The following is a 14,078-nucleotide window of genomic DNA, read 5'->3' as shown; positions in this document are numbered from 1 at the left end:
GGAGCTTAACTTTTTACCAATAAGAAATGGGCCATCCCATTTCGCTGCCAACTTTGCCATAAAACGATCACCTGCGGAAGATTGGAAATGCGTTTTACGCATAACCATTTGTCCAACGTGAAACTCAAATTCGCGTCGACGCGCATTAAAATATTTCGCCTGTCTAGCGCTGGCCATTAAAACATTATCCTTCGCCTGATTGACAGCGGATGTTACACGATCCGAGATGCTATTAGCGTGGGTATTAATGTTGGCCTCAGAAAAATTTCGTTCGGGACAAACTACAGGAGCGATGTCATAGGGGGCGCGCAATTCGCGGCCAAAATTCAAATAAGCGGGGGTAAAACGAGTGGACTCATTGGGCGCGGTCCTGAGGGCCATTGCCTTTTCTGCCAATTCCAAATCCCAATCCCGATGACTATCGGTAATATAGGATGATATTAAAGTACCTATAGTTCGATTATATCTTTCTACAGGGTTTCCTCTGGGGGAATAATAGGACGTAAATCGTTGGCTAACACCCATCCGTTTATAAGCCGCGGTCATAATTTTACTAATAAACTGTCGACCATTGTCGGAAATAACCGTACTGGGAACACCAAAACGCGAGAAAACCTCATCTACCAATTTGGTTACAATTGCCGTAGTTGTGGCTCGACGCAACGGAAATAATTCTACCCATTTGGTCATGGTGTCGACAACAACAAGTAACTGGGTGAAACCACGTTTACTGGGGACAAAGGGACCTTTTAAATCGATAGACACAACTTGCCATGGGTCTGAAGGAAGGGAAGACTTCATATGACCTGCGGGGGCTAACTGGGGGTGTTTATGCGCTTGGCAGGTAGCGCAAGAACGAACGTATTTTGTGACGGTATTCGTCATTTTCTCCCAAAAATATCGAGACTGTACTCTGCGTAAGGTTTTGAAAATGCCAAGATGACCTGATATAGGAATGTCATGGTTTAAAACTAGAATTTTGTCGACCAAAGACGAGGGAACCCAAATTCTAAACGAACTGTTTTCAGACGTAGGTGACATAATATTTCTATAAACTATACCATCAATCAGAGCGCACCGAGGAGCATGATTTAAAACGAAGTCGAGCAAGGAAGGTTCTTTGGGACTTAATGAGCGTTCGAGGTAATGTTTCAAGGCGTTAATCTTAGGGTCTGATAATTGCGCATCTTTAACTATTTGGTCGTCAAAATCAATACACAAACTAGGTTCTACACAAGCGGCGGATGCCAAAACAGGCTCATTTAGAAGAGGAGATTCGTACTCGACCAGCGAGTCCGAATCAACCTCTTCCGGAAAACGAGATAACGCGTCCGCTATCCCATTGCATTTACCGGGCACATGCCGAATTGCCGAAACATAGGGGTGAATTGCCAGGCGCCAACGAGCTAGCTTCCCTGTGGGGTCACGAGCTGTTCGCAGCCACTGAAGAGCGCTATGGTCGCTGTAAACTGTTACAAGACCACCCTCAATATAATGCCGAAATTGATCTACAGCCCATTTAATTGCAAGACATTCACGCTCGGTGACTGAATAGTTACGCTCTGCCTTATTTAACGCTCTACTTGCATACTGTATCACCACAGGCTTACCATCCACTATCTGACTAAGAACAGCACCTAAGCCAGTGTTAGAGGCGTCGGAAAAAATATCGAAGGATTTCGAATAATCGGGTTGCGCTAAAATTGGGGCTGAGATTAATGCTAGTTTAAGAGTATCAAATGCAGTTTGATGAGCGGGGGTCCATTGCCATACAGAGTTTTTATGCAATAAAGAATGAAGAGGCTCGGCGATAGCCGCAAAATTTTGAATAAACCGCCTATAGTAGGAGGCAGCGCCTATGAAACTACGTAACTGTTTTAAAGACTTCGGTGGGGGACGATCGCGAATGGCAGAAGTCTTAGCGGGATCAACAGTGACACCTTTCTCATTTACAATATGACCTAAAATGAGGGCTTCGGTCTGGCAAAAGGTCGTTTTGCTGGCTTTAATAGTTAATCCCGCGTTGCTAAGGGTGGTGAAAACTTTGCGAAGGGTTGCCATATGTTCAGTGAAGGAGGAAGAAATAATTATGATATCGTCCAAATAGGCAAAAACATTGTCGCGGCGCAGGGGGGAAAGCAAGTGGTCGACCATCCGCTGAAAGGTCGCGGGGGCCGAGGTCAAACCGAACATCAAAACCTTTGGACGAAAAAGTCCTCTGTGGGTAACGAAAGAAGCTTTATCGCGGCTACCAGGGTCGAGCGGAATCTGCCAGTAACCGGATTTCATATCTAGGGTCGTGATATATTTGGGATTTTTAAGCGACTCGAGAATGTCATCGATACGGGGGAGAGGATAGCAATCCTTTCTAGTTAAATTATTCAGCAGGGTATAGTCGACACATAAACGGGAACCTCCATCCTTTTTAGCCACAAGAAAACACGGAGAACACCAAGGGGAGTTACTAGGTTCTATTAAGTCGTTCTCCAACATTTGGTCGATTATGTTGTCAATTTCGTCGCGCTTGTGAGGGGAATAACGAAAGGGGGCGCAAGAAATGGGGAGAGCTTCACCCGTATCGATATAGTGCATGGTAGTATGAGTAACTCCGGGGGTTTTAGCAAATAAGTGTCTAAATTCACAAACGAGGGGCTCTAGAACGTTCGTACGTTCACTGGCAGTAACCTTGGCTAAACAAAGGGCTTTCTTTAAGTCTTCCTCGTCGATTTCACAACCGACGGCCGAAGCGCTTACCGGGGGGGAGGGACGATGTAAGAAATGGCGGAGAAAATAATACTTTTGCGACGGGGAAGAATTCCAACTAAAACTCATGTCCGAGCAATTCAAAACCATGCCCAAAGATTGCAATAGGTCCATGCCCAAAATACAAGGGAATACTAAATTCTTAACAAAATGAACGGTGTTGGTAAGCACCTTCCCAGGAAGACTAATCTGTGCCGTCCCACTCCCATTAGCAGTTACTCGGGTTTTATTGGCCAATTTAATCCCTAATTTTACACGTGTACTCTTATTATGAATATCACTTAAAATTACCTCCCGAAACCTATCATTAACGAGGGTATATGTTGAACCGGGATCCACAAGGGCAAGACAAGGAGAATTATTAATGGAAATGTTTAATTTGGCCAATGTAGGCAACGTAGAATTTGGAAAATTTCCACTTGTGAATCTGGCGGTACAAATAGGAGGGTTTAAGATTGGTGGGCGCGAGGGACAGGGTGAATGTGTCGGGAGGCCGAACCTCCCGTCACTCCGTTTCCCGGATTTACTCGTTGTGGCTGCTGAGCAGGGACATTTTGAGGTGGACCTTGGCGGGAAGCCATTAATTGGGGACATAAGGGGCGTATGTGACCGGGTTCACCACAATGGTGACAAACTATGCCACCATTACGAGGGCGAACAAAATTATTGATGCCCGGCTGAAAACCATTCCCAAGACCACTAAAATTATTTCGGGGACGAAATTGCCGATTTTGGTTATTTCCAATATTTTGGGAATTCCCTGAACCGTTCCCAGCTTGGCTATTTTCGCGGGCTTGACAATGATTCTGATAATGGCCGCGCTCCCCACAACGAAGGCAAACTATATTTTTATGAACGGACTGGTCGTGAGACTTCGCTACCTGGGGTGTTGAACTGTCGTCCCCTCTACGGGAGATTTTAGCCTGCTCTATTAAATCAGCAGTCGCCACGAGGTCGCGTACGGTACTAAATTTGGAAGTGGCGAGGGCAACACGAAGATCGGCATGTAAGTTTCTACGAATACATCTAATTTGCGTCGCCATTGGCATAGGGGTGGCTAATTTGCGAATTATGACAATCATGCCCTCTACATATTTTCCCACAGATTCCCCGGGTTTGTGAAATTGGTTATCCAATTGCTCTAACAACCTATCGTCATTGTTTTGGGCTAGAAATTCGGCCTTTAGGGCAGCAGAAAAAGCAATGAAAGTGGCAAAATCGGGCTGGTCTGAAAACCACTCAAGGGCCGCGCCTGTGAGCATTATAGGTATCCAATGTTTAAGAAAATAGTTTTCGGGACAATTCCGAGAGACTAAAACTTGGCGCGCCTTTAGCAAAAATTCCTGCGCATTATTTTCTGTAAAACTACCTGAAAAACTAGGAAGCGTAACGGGGGGTGCCCAAGCGGTTGGCACTGCGGCCGCCGCTGCGGCGTGTCCCACGTTCCCTCCCAGCAGGGCGGTCAACTGGGCCACCTGAGCCTGGAGAGCTACAATATCCGCGGCGCGGGGATCGGCGACGCTGTTTGGCATAGTGGCAAACAACTGGGATGGAATTTCTATTTCTTCAAAAAGGGCGTCCCTAAGTGGACCGTCGAAATTGTCAATAATGGCGTCCCTACCACTGAGTTGTTCAGCTAAATAAAGTTCGTAACACTCTTGGCAGCTATAAATTGGACCTAAACGGGGGCTACAACCACGGGTATGTAAGTTCCTAAAACTACTCATTAACCAACCAAGCAAATTAAATTACCCAAAAATCAAGAGAGCATGCCAAAATATACGAACAATTTAAAAGAAAGGTGGAAGTACGGGGGTGACCAACCAAACAAAAATACTTCCAATCACGATATCGATAAATAAAAATATCCTACCACATTACTTAATTAATTGGCCAAGGGAAAATCAAAATCATTAAAAAGGTAATTTGTCATAACGTCGTGTTTAAAAAAATTTAGAACCGGACGGGCCCCCAAAATGTGACACTTTTAGCATTTAAGGTTATTTTATTGATAATTGGTACGTAGTTTTTGTCTAGGGAATTGATTAATTAAGTGTCAACATTAGATATAAAATAAAGAGGTCGAAAGTAATGATTTAAGAAATCAAAATAAGTTTAATAGATCAATTAAACAGTTAATTAGTTTACCACATAATACATTGTAATTAAAAAACATAGTAATAATACGTACGAGGGGGAGTTTGGTTTTGCTCTGGTCTACCCAATAGTTTCATATATGATTAAGGTTATGCATATCTTACGAGTTGAGTGGATGCTCTTGAAGAACTTGCACTATGGACGAAAACGGTTCACTACTCGGTGCCCGAAAGGTAGATTGCTTGAGGGCAAAACTTTACGGCGAGCGGCCATCGGTGCAGCTCCAGCGGCTTAACGAAACCGGCGAGGTGGGCGAAGTCCAGCAGGCTCAAGGCGGGAGCATCTTGAAGAGGCTTCTACTAGCGATGCCAAGAATGGTGAAGGTTCAATAGAAGAACAACAACAAGAGAGGGGAGAGACACGTGTGTCCGGCCTTTTTATGCACTAGGTGGGCACTACGAGCTATGGGGCCTCAAACAGTTCGTCCACGGAGAAGGCGCAACGCAGCGCGAAGCTTCTAGATGGGGAAGACTGGTGCGAACTGGTTCCAAGGCGAGCGCGATGCTGATGACGTGTTGGGGAAGACCAGAGGCGGGAAATGACCAGAGCATGAATTAATTTACTAAGGGGGGCATTCTTAAAGTAATAAAAGTATATTTGTAAATTAGTGTTACAGCATTCTCTCGTGAATAAGACGCAAATAAACAAGTCGTGGCGGCGGCCTTATGATAACGTAGGCAACGGTGGTGGAATAAATGAAAGGGTGGACAATTACTTAGTTGGCTCCGAAAAGGCGCCTGCGGAATGAGTTGATAAATGGCTGGTCGCCGATATAAAACATTCCGTCTAGTCTTCGAGACGCGGGGCGATGGCTATTGGTGCCGCAATTGCTTTATGGAATTTTTTATAGCACCCCCAAATGACCAGTTAAGGACCTATAAACACCAGTCAACGCAATTTTCGTAAAACATGTTGTATCTACGATTAACTATTCGCAGGGTTGGCAATTGTTTTTTTAATAAAATCAAATAAATCGGTTTTTTTTATTTAAATCGGATTTTTATTGATTTTTTTATTTATTTGACTTAAATTAAAAATTCAAAGTTTTAAATAATTTAAAATTAAATATTTACATAAATCAAATATGTTTTAATTTAGAGACAAAGCTGCCGCTAATGAGGTCAAAACAGGAGACAATTTATATAGCCGGCTTTTCTGAGCTTAGCCGATGATCGCTTAGATTAAAATTTCAAAGTTTTATATAATTTAGTATAAAATTTTTACCTAAATCAAATGTTTGAATTTTTAAAGACTAATATGTATAATGAATTTGTTAAATTTAAGCTAATAATCATATACAAGTTTTTTTTTAAAAACCTATTTTGGTACTTTACAAAAAAAATTAGGCAGAATCTCCACCCACAGGTAGAATCCAATGCAACATTAGGGGGAAGTACAAGAAAGATTATAATTAAACCTAAGTTATAGCAATTGGCGAGGTTTTTTCTTTTTCAAAAATACTTTATAAAATTGATTTTAATCAATGATTTTTTTTTGAAAAAAATCATTGATTTAAATCGCGATTTAATCGTGATTAAAATCAAGTTGATTTAAATCAGTCAACCGTGACTATTGGTCCGAGTGATAATGTATCGTATGGTCCGCTCAAATTTTAACAACTGTCGCGAAAAGATATTACACTTGGATGAAGAAGATTTTTACTAAAATTACAAAATGTTTTTACGAAATCATCTGTTTCGTTGAAGCGGAAAGAATCTACACTTTGATCTTAGCCAAATGATGATCAAGCTTATTAATAAATTTAATATAATGTTCTCAAAAAGTCATCTATTTTGTTGAAACTACACTTTGATCTTAGCCAAACGTTGAATGATCTTACTATTAAACTGAAAAATATACATATTATACGAAATCATCAATTTTCTTGATGCGAAAATAATCTACACTTTGATTTCAGCCGAAGTATTTTATTATTAAATTTAAAAAAATGTTTTAACGAAGTCATTTATTTTGTTGATGTCAAAAGATATTACTGTGACTACACTATGATCTTAGCGAAACGGTGAAATCAAATTTGTAAAGGCCTGTATTTTACATATAGAAAAGTGGTCATTTCTTTGATTGGAGGTGTAGGTGGAAAACTATTTGATTTTAATCTTTCGTCAAAACGTGAATTTTTGATTGTTCAGTAATATGATTAATTCCTCGGAAATTAAATTTAAAAAAATACTACGGTGATTTATGTAGCTCGATCTATTTTTTATTGGTAAACCATAAAACGACATTTTGAACATTGTTGGCTTGAAACCGACGAACGACTTGCGAAAAATACTGAGTGCGCTGACCTTTCCATTAAACCATCCTGGCATTATCATATTTTTTTTGCGCTGTCAAGTTGAAATAAGTTGGCTATAGTTATTTATATAAACCACTCTATTTTTATTGGTAAATCATAAAACGACATTTTGAACATTGTTGGCTTGAAACTGACGAACGACTTGCGAAAAATACTGAGTGCGCTGACCTCTCCATTAAAAAATCCTGGCATTATCATAATGTTTTTACGCTGTTAAGTTGAAAAAAGTTGGCTATAGTTATTTATAAAACCCACTCAATTTTTTATTGGTAAATCATAAAACGACATTTTGAACATTGTTGGCTTGAAACCAACGAATGACTTGCGAAAAATACTGAGTGCGCTGACCTCTCCATTAAAAAATCCTGGCATTATCATTAATTTTTTCACGCTGTAAAGTATATAAAAGGTGATATATCTAGCGCGATCTATTTGTTAGTAAATCATAAAATGACATTTTCCACATTGTTGGCTTGAAACTGACGAACGACTCGCGAAAAATACTGAGAGTGCTTTAACCTCTCCATAAAAAGATCCTGTTTCTTTAACGCGCATTTTTTTACCGAACTTCGGTGTGAACGTACCTTTTTTTAACACCGTTGATTAATAAATTCGGCATACTGGAACCCTTATTACGGATAGAAGATAAAACAAAATATACCCGTAGATTTATTTCTGAGAAACGACACCGCTAAACAATGATCTATCTAGAAGGCGACGTCAGAAGCGAACGCTCGTTGATCACCGCTGATGCGTCTGCTCTTTAAGCCTTTGCCTCCAATTCGATCGAATCCAATTACTTTCCCCGGGACAACAACAATGGATCCACCCTCGCGCCAACCCCCCCCCCCCCCCCTCCAGGACACCCGAGAAGTAAAATTTACGGTCTTTGTTGAAATCCTCTATCGAATAGTTTGGAGACGCTGCGGGGTCGTTGTAAAGGGTTAAACGCGTAAAGAGAGCTCCTTTCATCGGCGCCCTGCAATTAACTTTTGCCGAAATTCCGAGTCTTTTAACGCATTTAAATTCTTTTGGAATCTGCATATTATAAAATGAGTGAAGTAAAATTATGCCTCTAATTTCTCGGTTATCGGAAAGTAGCTAATTTCTTAAAGGGAGTATAAAGTAGGACGTTCGATCATCAGAAATCGCTTTTTTCGGCCGCTAGGAGCGCTGTTGATTGACTTTTGGGGTGAGAAGTCTGTCGGAGCCTCTATTCCTACTGCCTTATCTAAAATACAGACACGTGTGTTATCCAGATTGCGTTCATCTAAAGGCCTTTTCACACGATTCAACTTTTTGATACAACTAGATGAGTCAACTTGAGTTTAGTCAACTAGTTGGTTCGTGTGAAGAAAAGTTCGATGAGTTGATCCACCAAAAAAGTACGCGAGAAAAAATGGATCAATGATCCAGTTTTGCTGACTCAGCATTTTTGTTTGAAAAGTTGGCTCGTGTGAAAAGGTCTTAAAGAATACTCTGCTAAACAACTCCAGGCCTAAACTTGGGGAAACCTTCTATCGTAATATAGTGGAGTGCTGATTTTGAAGGAGTGTTAAATTTTTGTCTTCATTATTATGTATTATTTATTTATTGTTAATTTTCCGGAAAAATAAAATGCGGAAAAAAAATTTAATTTTTTTTTTACGAAATGCGCAAAATTTTCCAAAACATTTTCCGGTAAATAAATAAAAAATTGAAACATAAATTACTTTATAAGGGTTTTTAATGTTTTTAACTTTTATCGATATAAAATGTCTAATATCAGTAAACATAGTACAAAACGTTTATAGTGAGGCTCTTTCCATGAGCGCACCCAGAGCGACCTTTCGGTGTCTCGGCATCTGAACGGTCATGAAAATTACGCGACGCGATATCGCCGCCTGTTTCCATTCTCGAATCGAACCCCCACTGATGAGTAGATCGCTCCATTTGTAGCGCTACTAACTGGCACTTTGAAGCATTTATACTAATATCTTCTTTCTAGCCCAATGCGGTGGATTAAGTCAAACTCGACTTTCACCCAAACTAATTTTACTTACGCTTACGCCACAAATTTATACGTTCATATAAATGTAAATTTGACGGTGAAATTAGTGAAGCAGTTTGGATATATAATTCAGATTGTACCTGATCATGAGAGAAAAAGATAACGGATTGATATGTTCAGATAGAAATTAGAAGCGCTAGATTTACCAGTTGTTTTTCAATTCGGAAATTGGCTAAGAGGCACACCGAGTATAGAAGGAATAAGGAGAGAAATACCCAAAATGTAGTGAGAACGATGCGATGACCGTTTCCAAGAAACAAAAAGGAGCGATATTTTCTCCCCGGAACACCTCTTTTGTCGTGCCAAGAAGGTCGACCACTTTTATCGCACTAACCCGTTTCCATGACCGTTCAGATGCGTCGACACCGAAAGGTCGATCTGGGTGCGCTCATGGAAAGAGCCTCAGTGTTACGTTGTTAATCAGTTTAAACTAGTTTAGATGTTTAGTTTTACTTTCAGATTCGAAACAATGAGGCGAAAATGCCGCTTTATCTAAATTGGCAAACAATATATTAGACTAATCACGGAATGAAACCTTTTTTATTTTTTTCGGAAAAAATCCTCGGTCATTTTCCGGAAATTTCCGACATACAACAAAAATTATTTATTTTGAATGTAACGTTTTTGTTGCAGGTGAGTGTGGGGATGACAACCCATGCCAGCACCTGTGTTTTGATCTGCACGACGGTACGTTTGAATGCGCCTGCAAAGATGGCTACACGTTAGGAGACAATGGATACAGTTGTTCGGGTAAGCTCAAACGCTCTATATTTTAAGGCTAAATTAGGACAATAAGTGAATATACCCTTATACGTATAGCTCGGAAGATGTCGCTGTAGTGTTATTAGTTAATATTTCCGTTGCGTATAGAATTTGTTTCGCGCCAATCCCCGCAACCTAGCGGTGATTGTAGGTGATCTGCTTCTGCTAGCGAACTTTCCAACTTTCGAATATGAAGGCTTGGGTGCAATACGCAGATACAAACGGAAAACCTTGCTTATTTTTTAAGCAAACCATATACAGTGAAATAACGATATCTGTTTGATTGTTTGTATATTCCATTTATAATATTGCTCTATTTTCGAATATACAGGCAGCACGTAGTCGACTTTCCATCTAAATATTTTGAAAATACCAAACCGAAGGAGGATATTTCTTGGCTCATTTCATTTATTCTATAGCAGGGGTTCCTGGAACCAATTTTTTAATCGCTAATCCCAGTTTATTTATTTTAAAAGCAGGGATTACGGGAACCAATTTTTTATCGCTATTCCCAGTTTATTTATTTTAAAAGCAGGGATTCCTTGAACCAATTTTTTAATCGCTATTCCCAGTTTATATTTTTTTAAAGCAGGGATTCCTTGAACCAATCTTTTAATCGCTATTCCAAGTTGATTTATTTTTAAAGCAGGGATTCCTTGAACCAATCTTTTAATCGCTATTCCCAGTTTATTTATTTTTAAAGCAGGGATTCCTTGAACCAATTTTTTAATTGATATTCCCAGTTTATTTATTTTTAAAGCAGGGGTTCCTGGAACCAATTTTTTAATCGCTATTCCCAGTTTATTTATTTTTAAAGCAGGGATTCCTTGAACCGGTTTATTAAACGCTATTCCCAGTTTGTTTATTTTTAAAGCAGGGGTGTCTGGAACCGGTTTATTAATCGCTATTCCCAGTTTATTTTTTTTTAAAGAAGGGATTCCTGGAACCAATTTTTTAATCGCTATTCCCAGTTTGTTTATTTTTGAAGCAGGTGTTCCTGGAACCAATTTTTTAATCGCTATTCCCAGTTTGTTTATTTTTGAAGCAGGTGTTCCTGGAACCAATTTTTTAATCGCTATTCCCAGTTTATTTATTCTTAAATCAGGGATTCCTGCACCAATTTTTTAATCGCTATTCCCAGTTTATTTATTTTTAAAGCAGGGATTCCTTGAACCAATTTTTTAATCGCTATTCCCAGTTTATTTAGTTTTAAAGCAGGTGTTCCTAAAACCAATTTTTAATCGCTATTCCCAGTTTATTTATTCTTAAAGCAGGGATTCCTGCACCAATTTTTTATTCGCTATTCCCAGTTCATTTATTTTTAAAGCCGGGATTCCTGGAACCAATTATTTAATCGCTATTCCCAGTTTATTTATTTTTAAAGCAGGGGTTCTTGGAACCGGTTTATTAATCGCCATTCCCAGTTTATTTATTTTTAAAGCAGGTGTTCGTGGAACCAGTGTTTTATTGCTTTTTCGAAGTTATTTATTCTAAAACTAAGGGGTACTTGCAACCAGCTTTCTAATTGCTATTACTAGTGTATTTATTCTGAAAGCAGGGGTTCCTGGAACCAGTTTTTCAGGTGATTACCCCATTTCATTATTTTGTGGAGCAGTTTATTAATTCGAAGGTTTTTATAAAACTAGAGTTATCATTTATTATAAAAAGCTAGTGAAAGAATATTTTGGAACTTCTGCCACGACAGGGGGCGTTTTAATTGTGAAACAGGAATAAAGGGGTTTCAACCCATCCGCCCTAGTCTTTAAATCAGGGTTGGCAAGCCAAGAACCAACATGATTAAAACCGTTTTCTTATTAAAAAATATTGAGAAATGAATTAGAAATATTGAAAATTTGAAATACTATTTATTTGAAAGAAAAAATGACGAATATAATACTTTGCATTTATTTATTTCAAAACGAAACTAAAACTGAACTTCACTTTTTTCGTTTACTACGTCGTCTTACTAAGTAATGAGAACTAGATATAAGCAATTGGAGGATCTTAAAATTTATTTTGCACGTGAAAATACGCCGCCATGTTAGGGTTTAAAAGCGGGTAAATAAGCCTGCTATACCTCACAATGTAAAGGTACTGTCATGTAATTTTTAAATCCGTCAATTTGAGCATTTTCAAAGTAATAAAGGCTAGATATAAGCAATTTGAGCATTTTTTTATTAGTGGTTTTAACTAGATTTTTTTATTTAAAAAATTAAGAAATAGGTTTTTTCCCAACCCCGCTTTAAATCAGTTTATTTACAACTTAACGTGGATCTCTAGTACGATAGTAAAAAGATGAACAAATTTAACGCTAAACGTGTCTCTTTTCTGACGGTAGATGTCGCGTCTGATCACTGAATTTGCGCAGAACCAAGAATGTGTATAAGTATCTGAGAATTGACGACTGCAGAGTTTACAATCCCTTCCCTCGCGTACGTCGTCCGCTTTTGATTTTTAGTGTTACTCTTTTACGCCTCCGAACGCCATCTATGTTAACGTTTTGTGCCTAAAAGAGTAAATCTAGCGTCGTTTATTCTCGGTCCCCGAACGCGTTTCGGTCAGTATCGCACTTCGTTGGTTTCGCCAGAAAGTCGATTAGAAATAAAGATTTTATAGAAATTTGGTCTACTTTCAGAGAACTCCAATCTGAGCGGTAACGTGACGAACGACAAGAGAAGCAAAGGCAATTTAACTTACTCGAGGTCCGTGAACGGTAAACGGATTTTACCTCTTCCGCAGCCTTTACCTTTAAAGTCGAGCGACGGCGCTCTCCGTTCCAATGGAAACAATCGCGTCCTGGAGGCTTTCGACGCCGATGGCGCCATCTACGAGGACGACGAACGCCAAAAAGTCGGCCGTTACTTGCAACAGAAAACGTACAATCACGAAATGGATAATAACGTGAAAACGAACTCGGCCTCCGCGCCGGGAAAATTAAAAACGGCGGACGAGTACGGGTCGTTCGACAGCGCCGAGGCCTACGAGGACTCGTACGCCGACTACGAAGACGAGGACTACGCCGACGCCCGCCACCAGGAGCCGCCCTCGACGCCCCCCAACCAGGTGCAGTTCCATTCGTGCCGCGATTTCGAGTGCGAGTCTGGCGGTGTTTGTGTTGTGAACCAGAGAAAACAAGTCGCCAGGTGTCGCTGCCCGCTGGGAAGGAGAGGCTTCTTCTGCGAATACCGTAAGTGATCCGCCCCTTATTTACTTCCGCAAATACGCTCGCTCTAAACCCTTCTTCTAACGAAGAAAAACGGGGACATCATGGTCGAGTTATTCCCCGGGCACGCGAGGGGGAAGCAGTGGTGCTGCGGCAGATCCAATAGGCCTTTGCAAAAAATAAGCAGCGCTCGCTGAACTTGTTTTAATGTAGCTTATTCGTCACGAAATACGTAGAAGTTCAATTCAGTTTATGCTTAAAAACATGGTGCCTCGTCGAATAGGTGTTTTTATAAATTACCGTGGCCTTCTTGTTTGAATGTAGCTACTACGTCACAGCTTTAACTTTGGTAATATTACGAGCGCGCGCTTCGGGCGCGATAAACCCAGGATTTTCACGTGTGCCTGCAACCCGCGCGTGTCAAAACTATTCTAATAAAGCTATGACATCGTGGCGTAAGAGCCACATAAAAACAATTTGGGCAAGCTGAATTTATAAAAATAACTATTTACTCTTATCAAAAGTAAATGAACCGAAGTTATCAGACTACTATACTCCCCATGCTGTAGGGGTTTGCCTTATGAAGTTAAATATTTTTACCTCGAATTTGAAATTTTGCGCGCTTCTAGGCCGAAAAAAAAAAGATTTTGTTTTTATGAAACCATTTTTATACAAAATAGCTATACCCACAATTCCCAAGTGAAATTTATCGCGTCAAAAGACGGGGATGGAAATTAGCTTTCTTTGATTTAATTTTCTCATCATTTTCATAATATAAGGAAATCGCCCTCCGATTCTGAGCGCTATTTCGATAACTTCATTTACTTCTGCTCTTATGTCCAAGGCGTTTCGTAGTAAAACGTCAT

The 14,078-nt window shown here is 39.9% G+C and overlaps 1 protein-coding gene across 3 annotated transcripts in view; it reads left to right on the top strand.

Annotated features, from left to right (window-relative positions):
* Positions 1–14,078, top strand: part of LOC149926042 (pikachurin-like) — a 139,833-nt gene that overhangs the window by 90,538 nt on the left and 35,217 nt on the right. For 2 of the 3 annotated variants that reach the window (XM_090160735.1, XM_090160734.1), the window contains exons 2-3: positions 9,921–10,037; positions 12,685–13,236. In XM_090160735.1, coding sequence (XP_090016861.1) covers positions 9,921–10,037; positions 12,685–13,236 — 669 coding nt within the window. Of the gene's footprint in view, positions 1–9,920; positions 10,038–12,665; positions 13,237–14,078 lie in introns of those variants that run through there. The other variant, XM_090160736.1, reaches the window with a different exon arrangement.

The sequence above is a fragment of the Leiobunum rupestre genome, chromosome 10 (genome assembly GCF_980474605.1).
Source record: "Leiobunum rupestre chromosome 10, qqLeiRupe1.1.hap1, whole genome shotgun sequence".
NCBI classification, from domain to species: Eukaryota; Metazoa; Arthropoda; class Arachnida; order Opiliones; family Sclerosomatidae; genus Leiobunum; species Leiobunum rupestre.
The sequence above is the reverse complement of the archived record's forward strand: the minus strand, read 5'-3'. Positions and strand labels throughout refer to the sequence as shown.